The sequence below is a fragment of the Rhynchophorus ferrugineus genome, unplaced genomic scaffold (genome assembly GCF_030347505.1).
Source record: "Rhynchophorus ferrugineus isolate W39M unplaced genomic scaffold, kcgeb_rfMv2 rfM2, whole genome shotgun sequence".
NCBI lineage: Eukaryota > Metazoa > Arthropoda > Insecta > Coleoptera > Curculionidae > Rhynchophorus > Rhynchophorus ferrugineus.
In genome coordinates, this window is record NW_027472581.1 from 48,207,573 (window position 1) to 48,219,236 (window position 11,664).

The 11,664-nt window shown below is 29.5% G+C and overlaps 3 protein-coding genes across 4 annotated transcripts; 1 reads left to right on the plus strand and 2 right to left on the minus strand.

The window, feature by feature from the left end:
- Nucleotides 1-638: 638 nt before the first annotated feature.
- LOC143191065 (uncharacterized) lies at nucleotides 639-2,278 on the minus strand. Its single transcript, XM_076395762.1, has 5 exons — nucleotides 2,093-2,278; nucleotides 1,692-1,847; nucleotides 1,540-1,641; nucleotides 1,378-1,479; nucleotides 639-1,316 (listed from the first exon to the last, which is right to left on the minus strand). The coding sequence occupies exons 1-5, from the start codon at nucleotides 2,171-2,173 to the stop codon at nucleotides 996-998; spliced, it is 762 nt and encodes a 253-aa protein (XP_076251877.1). The 5' UTR covers nucleotides 2,174-2,278; the 3' UTR covers nucleotides 639-995.
- Nucleotides 2,279-2,409: 131 nt separating this feature from the next.
- pea (ATP-dependent RNA helicase pea) lies at nucleotides 2,410-8,323 on the plus strand. The gene is made up of 16 exons (XM_076395727.1): nucleotides 2,410-2,611; nucleotides 2,662-3,040; nucleotides 3,091-3,412; nucleotides 3,466-3,627; nucleotides 3,716-3,833; nucleotides 3,890-4,023; nucleotides 4,080-4,255; nucleotides 4,321-4,478; nucleotides 4,540-4,715; nucleotides 4,775-5,022; nucleotides 6,242-6,480; nucleotides 6,538-6,723; nucleotides 6,795-7,036; nucleotides 7,089-7,229; nucleotides 7,306-7,458; nucleotides 7,521-8,323. The coding sequence occupies exons 1-16, from the start codon at nucleotides 2,509-2,511 to the stop codon at nucleotides 8,247-8,249; spliced, it is 3,666 nt and encodes a 1,221-aa protein (XP_076251842.1). The 5' UTR covers nucleotides 2,410-2,508; the 3' UTR covers nucleotides 8,250-8,323.
- A 1,145-nt stretch (nucleotides 8,324-9,468) lies between these two features.
- rswl (tRNA methyltransferase roswell) lies at nucleotides 9,469-11,332 on the minus strand. Of its 2 annotated transcripts, XM_076395754.1 has the most exons (7): nucleotides 11,277-11,332; nucleotides 11,069-11,220; nucleotides 10,824-11,020; nucleotides 10,519-10,778; nucleotides 10,165-10,468; nucleotides 9,870-10,102; nucleotides 9,469-9,816 (listed from the first exon to the last, which is right to left on the minus strand). In XM_076395754.1, the coding sequence occupies exons 3-7, from the start codon at nucleotides 11,017-11,019 to the stop codon at nucleotides 9,517-9,519; spliced, it is 1,293 nt and encodes a 430-aa protein (XP_076251869.1). In that variant the 5' UTR covers nucleotide 11,020; nucleotides 11,069-11,220; nucleotides 11,277-11,332; the 3' UTR covers nucleotides 9,469-9,516. The 2 variants fall into 2 exon arrangements, with proteins under 2 accessions (XP_076251869.1, XP_076251871.1); XM_076395756.1 differs by having other exon boundaries at nucleotides 10,519-10,766; nucleotides 10,824-11,220.
- Between the last annotated feature and the right edge of the window lie 332 nt (nucleotides 11,333-11,664).

Sequence of the window (11,664 nt, forward strand, 5' to 3'; positions counted from 1 at the left end):
TTTCGTCATACTATCAGGGATATCATTGTAAACAACCTAAATGTTAGATTAAATGGTTTTGATATTTTTTACGCAAAATAATAGTTTTCCATTTAGTGTTGTTGAGTTATTTAGTATATATAATCATGGAGCACTTAAAATTGCATTTTCGACATTCATTGCTTTTGTTGTTTGATTTGAAGAAATCTGCCGCTGAAGCCCATAAAACACTCTTGGAAGCTTATGATGATGCTGTTCCGTCATAGCCCACTTGTCGGTTTTGGTTTCAGATATTTAAAAGTGGTTATTTTGACATTAGTATCGGCGCCAAAAAATCGAAGAAAATGAGTCTCAAGACTTATTGGACAAAAACCCAGTTCAAATTCTCAAAAAACCTTTAGACAGCTTAGCAATTGATAAAACCACGTGATTCTTTCAACACGTTATAGCCATGATACCAGAATAATAAGGAAAAGTTTTAAAAAATAATGGAAATATGTTAATATGTGCGTTATTTATATTTTTTTAATATGCAAAGAAATGTATGTTAAGTTTAAAATTAAATGTCACTAGTTTTTTATGATTTTGGTCTCAAACTATCATTACAAATTATCATTTCATTACCTTCAAGGTAATACCCTTATTCTGACTTTTTTCAGTTTTCAAAGTAGTAATTTTATCCTAGAAATATTTTAAAGTCTTCCTCAATTCGAATTTAATTTTCTCAATCTAAATAATAAGTATCAATAGACTGAAAACAATATTCTCAACACACATGACAAATAGTCGCGAAAATAATTAGTTATCGGCTCACCATCCCGACCTTTTGAGACGAATAGCTTCACACATACGACCTTATACCACTCAAATATCATTATTTATTTTTCAAATTGGCTCGTTGGAAAATAAATCAATGAACAACAGCTGGACTTCTGCGTCTTACTTATTTACTTATTCTTCCGATCACAAAAATATAATTGTTAAACTTTGTAATAGCAGATATATTTGTTGTAGATTTATATTTGTTTTGAATTATCCTCATCATCTTTATATAAGGAACATTGTATGTCTACACTAACTTTTTCAATTATTTTCTTTTTGATTTTATATCTACTTGTTCCTATAGATTTAGCCAATGAATTTGTAGGCTTCTTTACATTGTCTGCACTTTTCTTTTTACGTTTAATCTTCTTTTTTTTCTTTCCCTCTGTAGATGTCGTTGCGTCACTTAATAATACAGTTTCTTCGGTTTCGCTTTTGTTCTTCTCTGTTAGATGTTTTTTCTCTTCTCGTATAGCGCTTTTAATTTTTTCTATAGTTGGTCTACGAGAACTAACCTTAAAACACAAATAACAAATGTAGATCAACATAATTTGATTACGTTTGAGTTATCTTTACTTGTTTAGGTACATAAGATGATTTGTTTAAAAGATCTCTCATATTTTTAAGTTCTTCAAGAGTACTAGTTTGTAATAAAATCAAACTGGACTCTTTTGTACTCTAAAAGGAACAATAGTTTTAATTCGTAAATTTTAACATATTTTAAAAAAATTAAGTTACTTTCACTTGTAATAATGAACTCTCTTGGCTTTTTTCGTGATTTTTTTTCAAGCTCTTCAAGGACGAACTTATCACCTCTTTATCATTTAGGGAATTGTTAGACTGAAGTAAAGTCTATAATAATATAAAATAATAGGTACACGTAAATTTACCTTCTGGCTCTGGCACTCTAAATTACTCTTATCTTTATTACCCGATTCTGCGCTAATTCTTCGAAATGTAGAATTAGGAATATATGTTCCGGACAAAATTTTTGAATTTCTTTGAGCTCTAATTTTTTCTAAATTTGCAAAATATTCTTTAATGTCCTATAATCAAATATATTTTAACACATTTGTAATTGTAATATGTTAATATTATAATCAATTGTCACAACTGTCAGTAAATCAAAATTATAAAAAATAAAAATAAATACTATTATATATTAAAATATAAGTAACTATTATATATTATTATTACATAGATAATTAAAGTTACTTTAATGCATTAATAGTATTAACTTTTAACTGTGAAATAGAAATTCTAGGATAGTTATTAATTCAATGAAACTTACTTCATTATTTTTCCTCTTTTTAGATAGCAATCGTTCTTGAATTGTTGGTTTGCAGAATATCTTAGTGCAAATAGTAACCATTGATAATATAAATTTTTAAAAGGTAAAATGAACGGTAATTTTTGACATTTCAAGTTATTCTACTCAAACAAAAAGTGATGTTTTAAATATATTTAGTCTAGTGCAATCACATTTCATTAATATTATATTTTAGCTAAAAACTATAAAATACGTTTAAAAATATATTGTTTTAATTTTATAAAGGTCTGATATATGTAAAGGAATGTAGAAATATATAAAATATGCAACTACACATTCATTATGTCAGATTGCATATCAAATCAATCAACAAAACATAACCTTAATATGTAGGAGCCTGTGTGTTTCTTATTAATGAATATATTTTTCTTGATAAAATGGAAAAAATGGATGAAGTTGAAAAATTGGAGTACCTATCTTTGGTCTCAAAAATATGTACAGAACTTGAAAATCATTTAGGAATGAATGATAAAGATTTAGGTAAGTTCTTCTAATACAGTCTTTTTTAATTTTAAGAAAATGTATTTTAGCTGAATTTATTATATTTTTATCGGAAAAAAACAATACTGTTGAAACGTTCAAGAAAGCTTTGATTGAAAATGGAGCAGAATTTTCCGACTCATTCATATCAAATTTACTTCGTATAATTCAGCATATGAGACCAAAGAAAAATAAAGATGTTGGAGTTACTGACGCTGATAATGGTGAAAAAGATGTTTTAGCTCAAAAGTTTCCAGGCCTTGCTTTACCAAATGAAACACAAAAACCTGTAATTGATGAAGAAAGCGAAAATAAACATAATAATGGAGACACTGATATCGTAGCTGATCTCATGGCACAATTTGAAGCGGATGCACCATCTGCTATCAAAGAATCTAAATCGGAAGAAAAAGTGCGAAGAAGGGAAAGGTATTATATATCATTTATATTAATCATAATATTATATTTGCTCTCATTAGGTCAAAATCAAGACACAGGCATCGATCTAGATCTGGTGGTAGGTACAGATCAAGATCTAGGTCTAGAGAAAGACGACGAGATAGATCAAGAGATCAAAGGAGAAACAGAAATCGCGATAGATCAAGGGAAAGAGGTCGGAATTATGATCGTGATAGAGATAGGAGAAGAGACAGGCAAAGCAGATCAAGGGATAGGAGAAGGTCTAGAGATAGAAGGGATAGGAGTAGATCAAAAGGCAGACATATAGATAGAAGTATAGAAAGAAAATTTAAAAATGATAGAGGTAGCCCAGATCTTGATGATGATCCAGTTCCTGGAAAAGTGAGCATATCTCATTGTTTTTATTTTATATTCTAATATGTAATATTTTTAAGATATACAATGGAAAAGTTGCAAATATTGTCCCCTTTGGTTGTTTTGTACAATTAGAAGGATTAAGAAGGAGATGGGAAGGGTTAGTACATATTTCACAACTAAGAGCTGAAGGCAGAGTTACACAAGTATCTGAAGTTGTTTCAAGGGGTGGTAAAGTTAAGGTAAGCAGAGATTAAATGTAAATATATTTATAAAATAGGGTGTTATTTTGTTTTGATTTATTAATTTATTTTTTTCATCAATAATTAGGTTAAAGTATTATCTGTAACTGGGCAAAAAGTCTCCTTATCAATGAAAGATGTAGATCAACTTACTGGAAAAGATCTAAATCCATTGTCTCATGCTCCCCCAGAAAGAGAAGATAAAGGTTTGTTTGTATGTTTTTCTGTTTATGAATATATAAAAACTCTAAAATTATTTCAGATCGTAATCCAGATAGACCTACTCATAGTAGCACATCAGTTCTAAGACTTCCAGTTAATTTAGATGAAGGAGAGGAGGATTCCAGAAAAAGAGTAACAAGGATATCTAGCCCAGAAAGATGGGAAATTAAACAGGTATGTCTATTGTTTTAAAATAAATTTTACGAATTAAGTATTATTTTAAAATACAGATGATATCATCTGGATGCATAGATAAAAGTGAGTTGCCTGACTTTGATGAAGAGACTGGATTGCTTCCAAAAGATGAGGAAGATGGCGAAGCAGATATTGAAATTGAATTAGTAGAGGATGAACCTCCGTTTTTACAAGGGCATGGAAGAGCCCTCCATGACTTAAGCCCTGTTAGGTAAGACACTTTCATATGTAAATTGTTAATCTTATTTAATTAATTTTAAATTTATTATATAAAAGGATTGTTAAGAATCCAGATGGTTCACTTGCACAAGCAGCTATGATGCAATCTGCGTTAGCTAAAGAAAGAAGAGAACAGAAAATGCTTCAAAGGGAAGCTGAAGTTGATTCCCAACCATCAGGCAAAAATAAAACATGGATAGATCCTTTACCTGAAGGTAAGTTGTAATTAATATTATGAATTTTTACCATAAAAATGTTTACTATTTTTTCTTGAAGATGAGTCAAGAGAGATGTCTGTAAGAGGAATTGGTTTACAGTCACAAGATTTGCCAGAGTGGAAAAAACACATTATTGGCGGTAAAAAATCTTCTTTTGGTAAAAAGACTAACTTATCTATAATTGAACAAAGACAGTCTTTACCAATTTATAAATTAAAAGAAGAGTTAAGAAAGGTAAATATCCTTGAAGAAATATAAAAGAATTTTAGTTCATTTTATCAACATAATTTTAGGCTGTTACTGATAATCAAATCCTTATTGTTATTGGGGAAACAGGTTCAGGAAAAACAACTCAAATCACTCAGTATTTAGCTGAGGAAGGATTCACTGCAAGGGGTAAAATTGGATGTACTCAACCGCGTCGTGTTGCTGCGATGTCTGTAGCAAAGAGAGTAGCGGAAGAATTTGGATGTCGATTAGGTCAAGAAGTAGGATATACTATTCGTTTTGAAGACTGTACTAGTCCTGAAACAATTATAAAGTAAGCAACAATATAATTAAAAATTATGTTATATTTCAATAGTCATTTTCAAAATTAAGTAATATATTTTTATATATAGAATTTTTAAATTTTGGACGGGTCGATGTTGGCGGTGTCTGTCTAATCTGTTACTTATTATTATTCAGTTAGTGATACCAAATGATAAAAATGCATTATCAAAATGATTAATTAAGACAAGCAGTATTGTGCCCGTTACTTTTTATTTCAAAGTCGCCTATCAAATCATTGATAACCAAATTTAAGACCACTGAGTAAATAATCAGCCAACATTCGAATGTCAAAGAAACGATAGATCAACCGAGAACATGCAAAAAAGGGTGCAAGAAAGCCTAATTCAATTAATCGTCATGCTGAAATGATTATCTTGTCGCAATTTAACGGATTTTACGTCAACGTTTGGGAGTGCACTCATACAAACTTCACAGTTTGTTCGCTGAGCTTCAAAACGTTTAAAAAGAACCTTATTTTGACAGAAAAATTACTTTTATCTACGAAGGGGATTATTTGAATAGTGGCTATGTTAACAACTATGAATACCATGTATAGAAAGATGCGAATCGACAAGAGGTTCACCAGATAGCAATACATCTGCAAAGAATTACTCTCGCTGTGCGGGTTTTAGGTCGAGAGCGTCATTGGTATATACTTGCATGCATGCAATACATGCTATGGCATGATATGATTACTTCTCCTAAAGATAATGTGAGTTAATCTTGAAGATAGCGCGATTTGACCATGCTAAACTTTTCTTGCAATTTTTTGAAGTCTCGAGCCTATGCTAATAAGCCGCAATTTGTTTTTGAAATAAAAAATTAATTTCGTTAATACTTCACACATGGCTTTTTTTTCTAATTTAACATCGACCCTCCTTTATTAAAAGTCCCATAGTTCATGTATACAATATCTGATATTTTTGGTCAGGTCATGTCGACTGAAAAGTGTACGAATTCCCCACAGACTTCTGTGGCAAAATCGACATTTTGGGTCGAAAAAACAGCAAACAGCACCGAAAAAGACTATGGACTAGAATTATAAAAAACTATCTGAAAAATAGGAAATTAACGTTGTCGGAGGCCAGAACAGCTGCGGCTGATCGCCAACTGTGGCAAGATTTCGTGAAGAATATTCCCTATCCTGCGGCAGCAACAGAAGCGTATTGAATTGACTTGAATATATTAATAGTATTCCTATTTTTTAGATATATGACAGACGGTATGTTACTGCGAGAATGCTTAATGGACTTGGATCTAAAAGCATACTCAGTGATTATGTTGGATGAAGCCCACGAAAGAACAATTCATACTGATGTTTTATTTGGACTACTGAAGCAAGCTGTTACCAAAAGACCAGAATTAAAGCTTATTGTAACATCTGCAACTTTGGATGCTGTTAAATTTTCGCAGTATTTCTTTGAAGCCCCAATTTTTACAATTCCAGGTATGTACAGTGTAAATAATTAATAATTTCACAACTTATAGTGATACTTAATTTTAGGCAGAACTTTTCCAGTAGAAGTTTTATACACTAAAGAACCAGAAACAGATTATTTGGATGCAAGTTTGATCACCGTAATGCAAATTCATCTAAGAGAACCACCCGGTGATATTCTTTTGTTTTTAACTGGTCAGGAAGAGATTGATACCGCCTGTGAAATATTATATGAAAGAATGAAATCTTTGGGTATTATAATTTTATTATTTAAATTTAATTTAATTAATTAATCAATTTTTTATTAACTGATATGTTTTTAGGACCTGATGTACCTGAACTCATCATATTGCCAGTGTATTCAGCATTACCTTCAGAAATGCAGACAAGAATATTTGAACCAGCACCGCCAGGGAGTAGAAAAGTGGTAATCGCTACAAACATAGCTGAAACATCTTTAACTATCGATGGGATATTTTATGTAGTAGATCCTGGTTTTGTGAAACAGAAAGTATATAATTCCAAAACCGGTATGGATTCTCTCGTTGTTACACCAATCTCACAAGTATGTTAAATGTCACAATAACATTTTTAAATTTTGAGTCATATTTTTCTAGGCTCAGGCTAAACAAAGAGCTGGCAGAGCAGGACGTACAGGACCTGGAAAATGTTACAGGCTATACACTGAAAGGGCATATAGAGATGAAATGTTGCCCACTCCAGTACCTGAGATTCAAAGGACTAATCTTGCAACAACAGTAGGCATATTGATATTATTTTTAGCTTCTGACATAATTACAATATTTTATCAATTATTAAAAATATTGTTTATAGGTTCTTCAACTAAAAACTATGGGAATAAATGATTTATTGCATTTTGATTTTATGGATGCACCGCCTGTTGAATCTTTGATTATGGCTTTGGAACAGTTACATTCACTTTCAGCTTTAGATGATGAAGGTCTGTTAACCAGACTGGGTAGAAGAGTAAGTTTTTCTATATCGCTTAATTAACTTAGTAATTATTAATGAAATTTGTTTACTTACAGATGGCAGAATTTCCATTAGAACCCAATTTGTCGAAAATGTTAATAATGTCAGTTGCATTACAATGTTCAGATGAAATATTAACTATAGTCAGCATGCTTTCAGTTCAGAATGTATTTTATAGGCCAAAAGATAAGCAAGCTTTAGCCGACCAGAAAAAAGCTAAATTTAACCAACCCGAGGGTGACCATTTAACTTTATTGGCCGTTTATAATAGTTGGAAAAATAACAAATTTTCAAATGCATGGTGTTATGAAAATTTTGTTCAAATAAGAACACTGAAAAGGGCACAAGATGTTCGAAAGCAATTACTGGGTATAATGGACAGGCATAAACTTGATGTCGTGTCAGCTGAACGAAATACCGTTAGAGTCCAAAAAGCTATATGTTCAGGTTTTTTTAGAAATGCTGCTAAGAAAGATCCACAAGAAGGATATAGAACGTTGGTTGATAGTCAAGTGGTCTATATACATCCTTCAAGTGCTTTGTTTAATCGACAACCAGAATGGGTTATTTATCACGAATTAGTATGTACAACAAAAGAATATATGCGTGAGGTTACTACAATTGATCCAAAATGGCTTGTTGAATTTGCTCCAGCATTCTTCAAATTTTCTGATCCAACAAAACTTAGCAAATTTAAGAAAAATCAAAGATTGGAACCCCTTTATAACAAATATGAAGAACCCAATGCTTGGAGAATTTCTAGGGTCAGAAGAAGAAGAAATTAAACAGCGTAAATTACGTGTACAGACCATTTTGTGTGTATAAAAGTTTTGACGTAAAATAAAATATTATATTTTAATGTTTTTTATTGCCAATTTTAATGTAGTTTTAGAACAGTAATAGGAAGTTAATAAAAACTTAAAACAAAATTAAAAAAAAACACTTATTATTTTAATTAATTCAATATCTAATAAGAATATATTAATAACATAGTGTGCTATGAATTGACAAAAAGTGTTTAGTGGTTGTCAAGGGAAAAAGTATAAAAAAAGAAAAATATAAGTAATGTTTAATTAAAATTTGCCAAAAAATACTTGAAAATAAAATTCGTATGTGAAGAAAATCTTAGCTCTTAGCATAAAATACTTATTGGTAATTATATTATCAAACCAGATCAGTCTTCCATAACACTTTAAGAAAGTAACAAATGTTTAGTAGATATTTTTAAAAAACCCAAAATTTGATAATATATTACATAAGAATTATTATAAATTTATTTTAAATGCATCCGCGAAATATGTCATGGTAAGTTGTATGTTTTTTTAGTGGAATATAAAATATACATTTATAAATGGTATTATTTTTAGCAAAAACATCTGACTATATAGCCCGTATAAACTATATATTTAAATTTTAATTTAAAAATTTGATTATGAAATATAGATCAGATAATTATATGGTAGGTGGTTTATATAAAAATACTTGGTTTATACCATATATATCTAGTAGTACACCACGCATTAACTCAAATCGCTGAACAACCATGAAGATTATATATATAGTTATAAATGTGCTTTCTTAACAATTATTTAATCATAACTTGTCATCATAGTCATCAAATTTGTTAACACCGTTTCAAAGTTTGCACTAAAAAGTAACTTGGTGGATTGGCGTCATTCTAGATCTGGCAAATATGCTTTTTAACATACTATTGTCTAATATAAAAATGCACCTCGTCATTAAAAATAATTTGTTGACCAAAATTGGGTTGTTACGAATCAATGCATTTTGACAATACAGTTTTATAATTTTCACGTGTCGCTAAGTTCTGTAAGTTGTCAATATGGGAATTAAATCGCTACAAAAGGCACCGTTATTAATCCACCATTATTGAAAAACCCTATAATACGGCAGTCTCATCAGGCAGATTGCATCATATCATATCAGTCGCTAGTATAATTAATAATGGTTTATTAACTTTTAATGTTTTTGAGGAAAACAGTATTATGTTATTAAACATTTTATTTAATCATTATACATTTAACACTGGGTTTATTTATTACTTTTTTGGATGCGATATTGTCTTTTAAACTGTATAGGCGTTTTGTCTTTTTTAAATTGACTAATGTCTTTATTATTCTCTATACTGAGAAGTTTTCTTCTTGGTACATGCCTTAATGCATATTCCCAATTTCCAGTAGTTCTTAAATCTAATAAGATTGCAACACATTGGTTTAGAGTAAGGCTTTTTCCAGATCCTGCTCCCCATAAAAGATATTTATCTAAAGGAAATTTTAACATTTTTATACCTTCTTTTTTAGCCTTTGCAAGTGACAAGGGCTCATTATTCACCTAAAAATTTTTTCAAGAGTTATTATTAAATTACTATCTGAATATAGTCATACCTTATCTACAATACCTCCAATAATATAAACTGCATCATGATCAAATATTTCCATTTCTTGTCTACAGTGTGGTGTAAGATATATAAGTTTTTCTTTTGGGAAAACATCCAAATAACTTTTTTCATGAACAGAAGTAGGAAAATTACTATCATACAAAGTAGGGATATACTTCAATAAAGCTGTGGCTATTTCACTTTCTTTGTTATAATTGGCATAATGTATATCAAAGGGATCTACAGTAGTTAAATAATAATAATAGTATATTTAAATTTGAATTTTACAGTTTGGTCCTTACCAGAATGCATACGATTTTCAGCAAATAAAAACATTAGTTGTTTAGCACAGTTTCTGTTTTCTCTTGAAGTCATATCTTGGTCATATCCACAATCAATGACAAGTTTTTGTTCAAATGGTATAGCATCAATTAACTTCTTGTTATAAAAATTATTTATTTTTGTATCAAAAAATCTTAAGAACAAACTATTGTATTGTAGTTCATATTTTGTTGCATGCTCTTCAATCGAAACAATATCATTGGTCTCTTTAGGATTCAATGCCAAAAATTCCTTTTTTTCGCGTTGACGTTCTAATTTTTTAGCCTATAATATTCATAAAAATTATCTTGATGATTAGAAAACTATATCCGAACCTTCTCATTTTCTTTTTTTTTAGATAATTTAAATAAAAACGATAAATATTTTCTCCTTGAGGTACGAGTCTGTAAACTTAATAAATGCCCCCAATGCTCATCTTTAAAAAAAGTATTTGGTGGTACTAAATCGCCTTGTTGCCTCAAAACTTCAACTTCAAGCATTAAAATCTTTAACTTGTGTTCTAATTCTTTATTGCCTTTAGTAATGTTGACATATTTAACTGTGTGGTCTCCACTTTGTTCATCTATAAAATAATCTACTGTAAACCAATTTTAAATTAGCACATTTATTACAATAGTACCTCCACTTTGTGCACTGGTGGTATTACTGTTTGAAATATCAGAAACTTTTGTGAAACATGTTTTATATGGAAAAGAACGTTTTAATAGTCCAACATGACAGGACAATATTTTATCACTATCAACAAATACACATTTTTTTAATACATTGCTGCCAAAAGTTCCTATTCTATTAATACTTTTACTAATAACAAACATTCTACAAAAGAAAAATATAACCACACTAAAATGTTTATGCAATATTAACCTATATCACAAAATATTGAGTGTGTTTTGTGTAGCGTTGAGAACTATCGACTGTTTTCAGATATAGATACGGATATATTTGTTTGTGACAGTTAATTTAATATGTGCTTATATTTTCCAATATGTATAAATTCCTTCTATCTTCTGAACTAACTTAAAAAGGGAAGGAAAAAATAATTACTGAATACTATTATAATAATAATACATACCAAGCAATTTATAATTTAATTTTAAACGAAGTAGAATTACTTTTATATATGAATGTTCTATAAAAAGGAATAAGAATCATCAGAGGATAAGGAATAAATCTATAAGGATCTATAAAAAGGAATGGTATTTTTCTATTGAATATTGAATACCCTCCAAATGTTTTATAAAACAACTAAAAAATATACTAAAATAAATATAGACAATACAATAGAAGTTAAATCAATACAACAAAAATATTTCCATATAAACAAATAACAGAAATAAAGATATATCGATATATTTTTTTTTAATATCGAAAACTAAATTTTATTTTATTAAAAATATTAATATAATGTAATAATGTATAATTTTTTCGTCTAACAATCAATTAATGCGTAATATCGATAT

What these genes read in the sequence shown, in the direction of transcription:
- LOC143191065 (XM_076395762.1), bottom strand. Translation starts at nt 2,173, where the DNA reads ATGGTTACTATTTGCACTAAGATATTCTGCAAACCAACAATTCAAGAA. An exon ending in AAAAGAGGAAAAATAATGAA is followed by an intron (nt 1,848 to 2,092) that starts GTAAGTTTCATT and finishes ATTTGATTATAG; the next exon opens with GACATTAAAGAATATTTTGC. An exon ending in TAGAGTGCCAGAGCCAGAAG is followed by an intron (nt 1,642 to 1,691) that starts GTAAATTTACGT and finishes ACTTTACTTCAG; the next exon opens with TCTAACAATTCCCTAAATGA.
- pea (XM_076395727.1), top strand. Translation starts at nt 2,509, where the DNA reads ATGGAAAAAATGGATGAAGTTGAAAAATTGGAGTACCTATCTTTGGTC. An exon ending in AATGAATGATAAAGATTTAG is followed by an intron (nt 2,612 to 2,661) that starts GTAAGTTCTTCT and finishes AATGTATTTTAG; the next exon opens with CTGAATTTATTATATTTTTA. An exon ending in GATAGATCCTTTACCTGAAG is followed by an intron (nt 4,479 to 4,539) that starts GTAAGTTGTAAT and finishes TTTTTCTTGAAG; the next exon opens with ATGAGTCAAGAGAGATGTCT.
- rswl (XM_076395754.1), bottom strand. Translation starts at nt 11,019, where the DNA reads ATGTTTGTTATTAGTAAAAGTATTAATAGAATAGGAACTTTTGGCAGC. An exon ending in CACCAGTGCACAAAGTGGAG is followed by an intron (nt 10,779 to 10,823) that starts GTACTATTGTAA and finishes GGTTTACAGTAG; the next exon opens with ATTATTTTATAGATGAACAA. An exon ending in TTGGAGGTATTGTAGATAAG is followed by an intron (nt 9,817 to 9,869) that starts GTATGACTATAT and finishes AAAAATTTTTAG; the next exon opens with GTGAATAATGAGCCCTTGTC.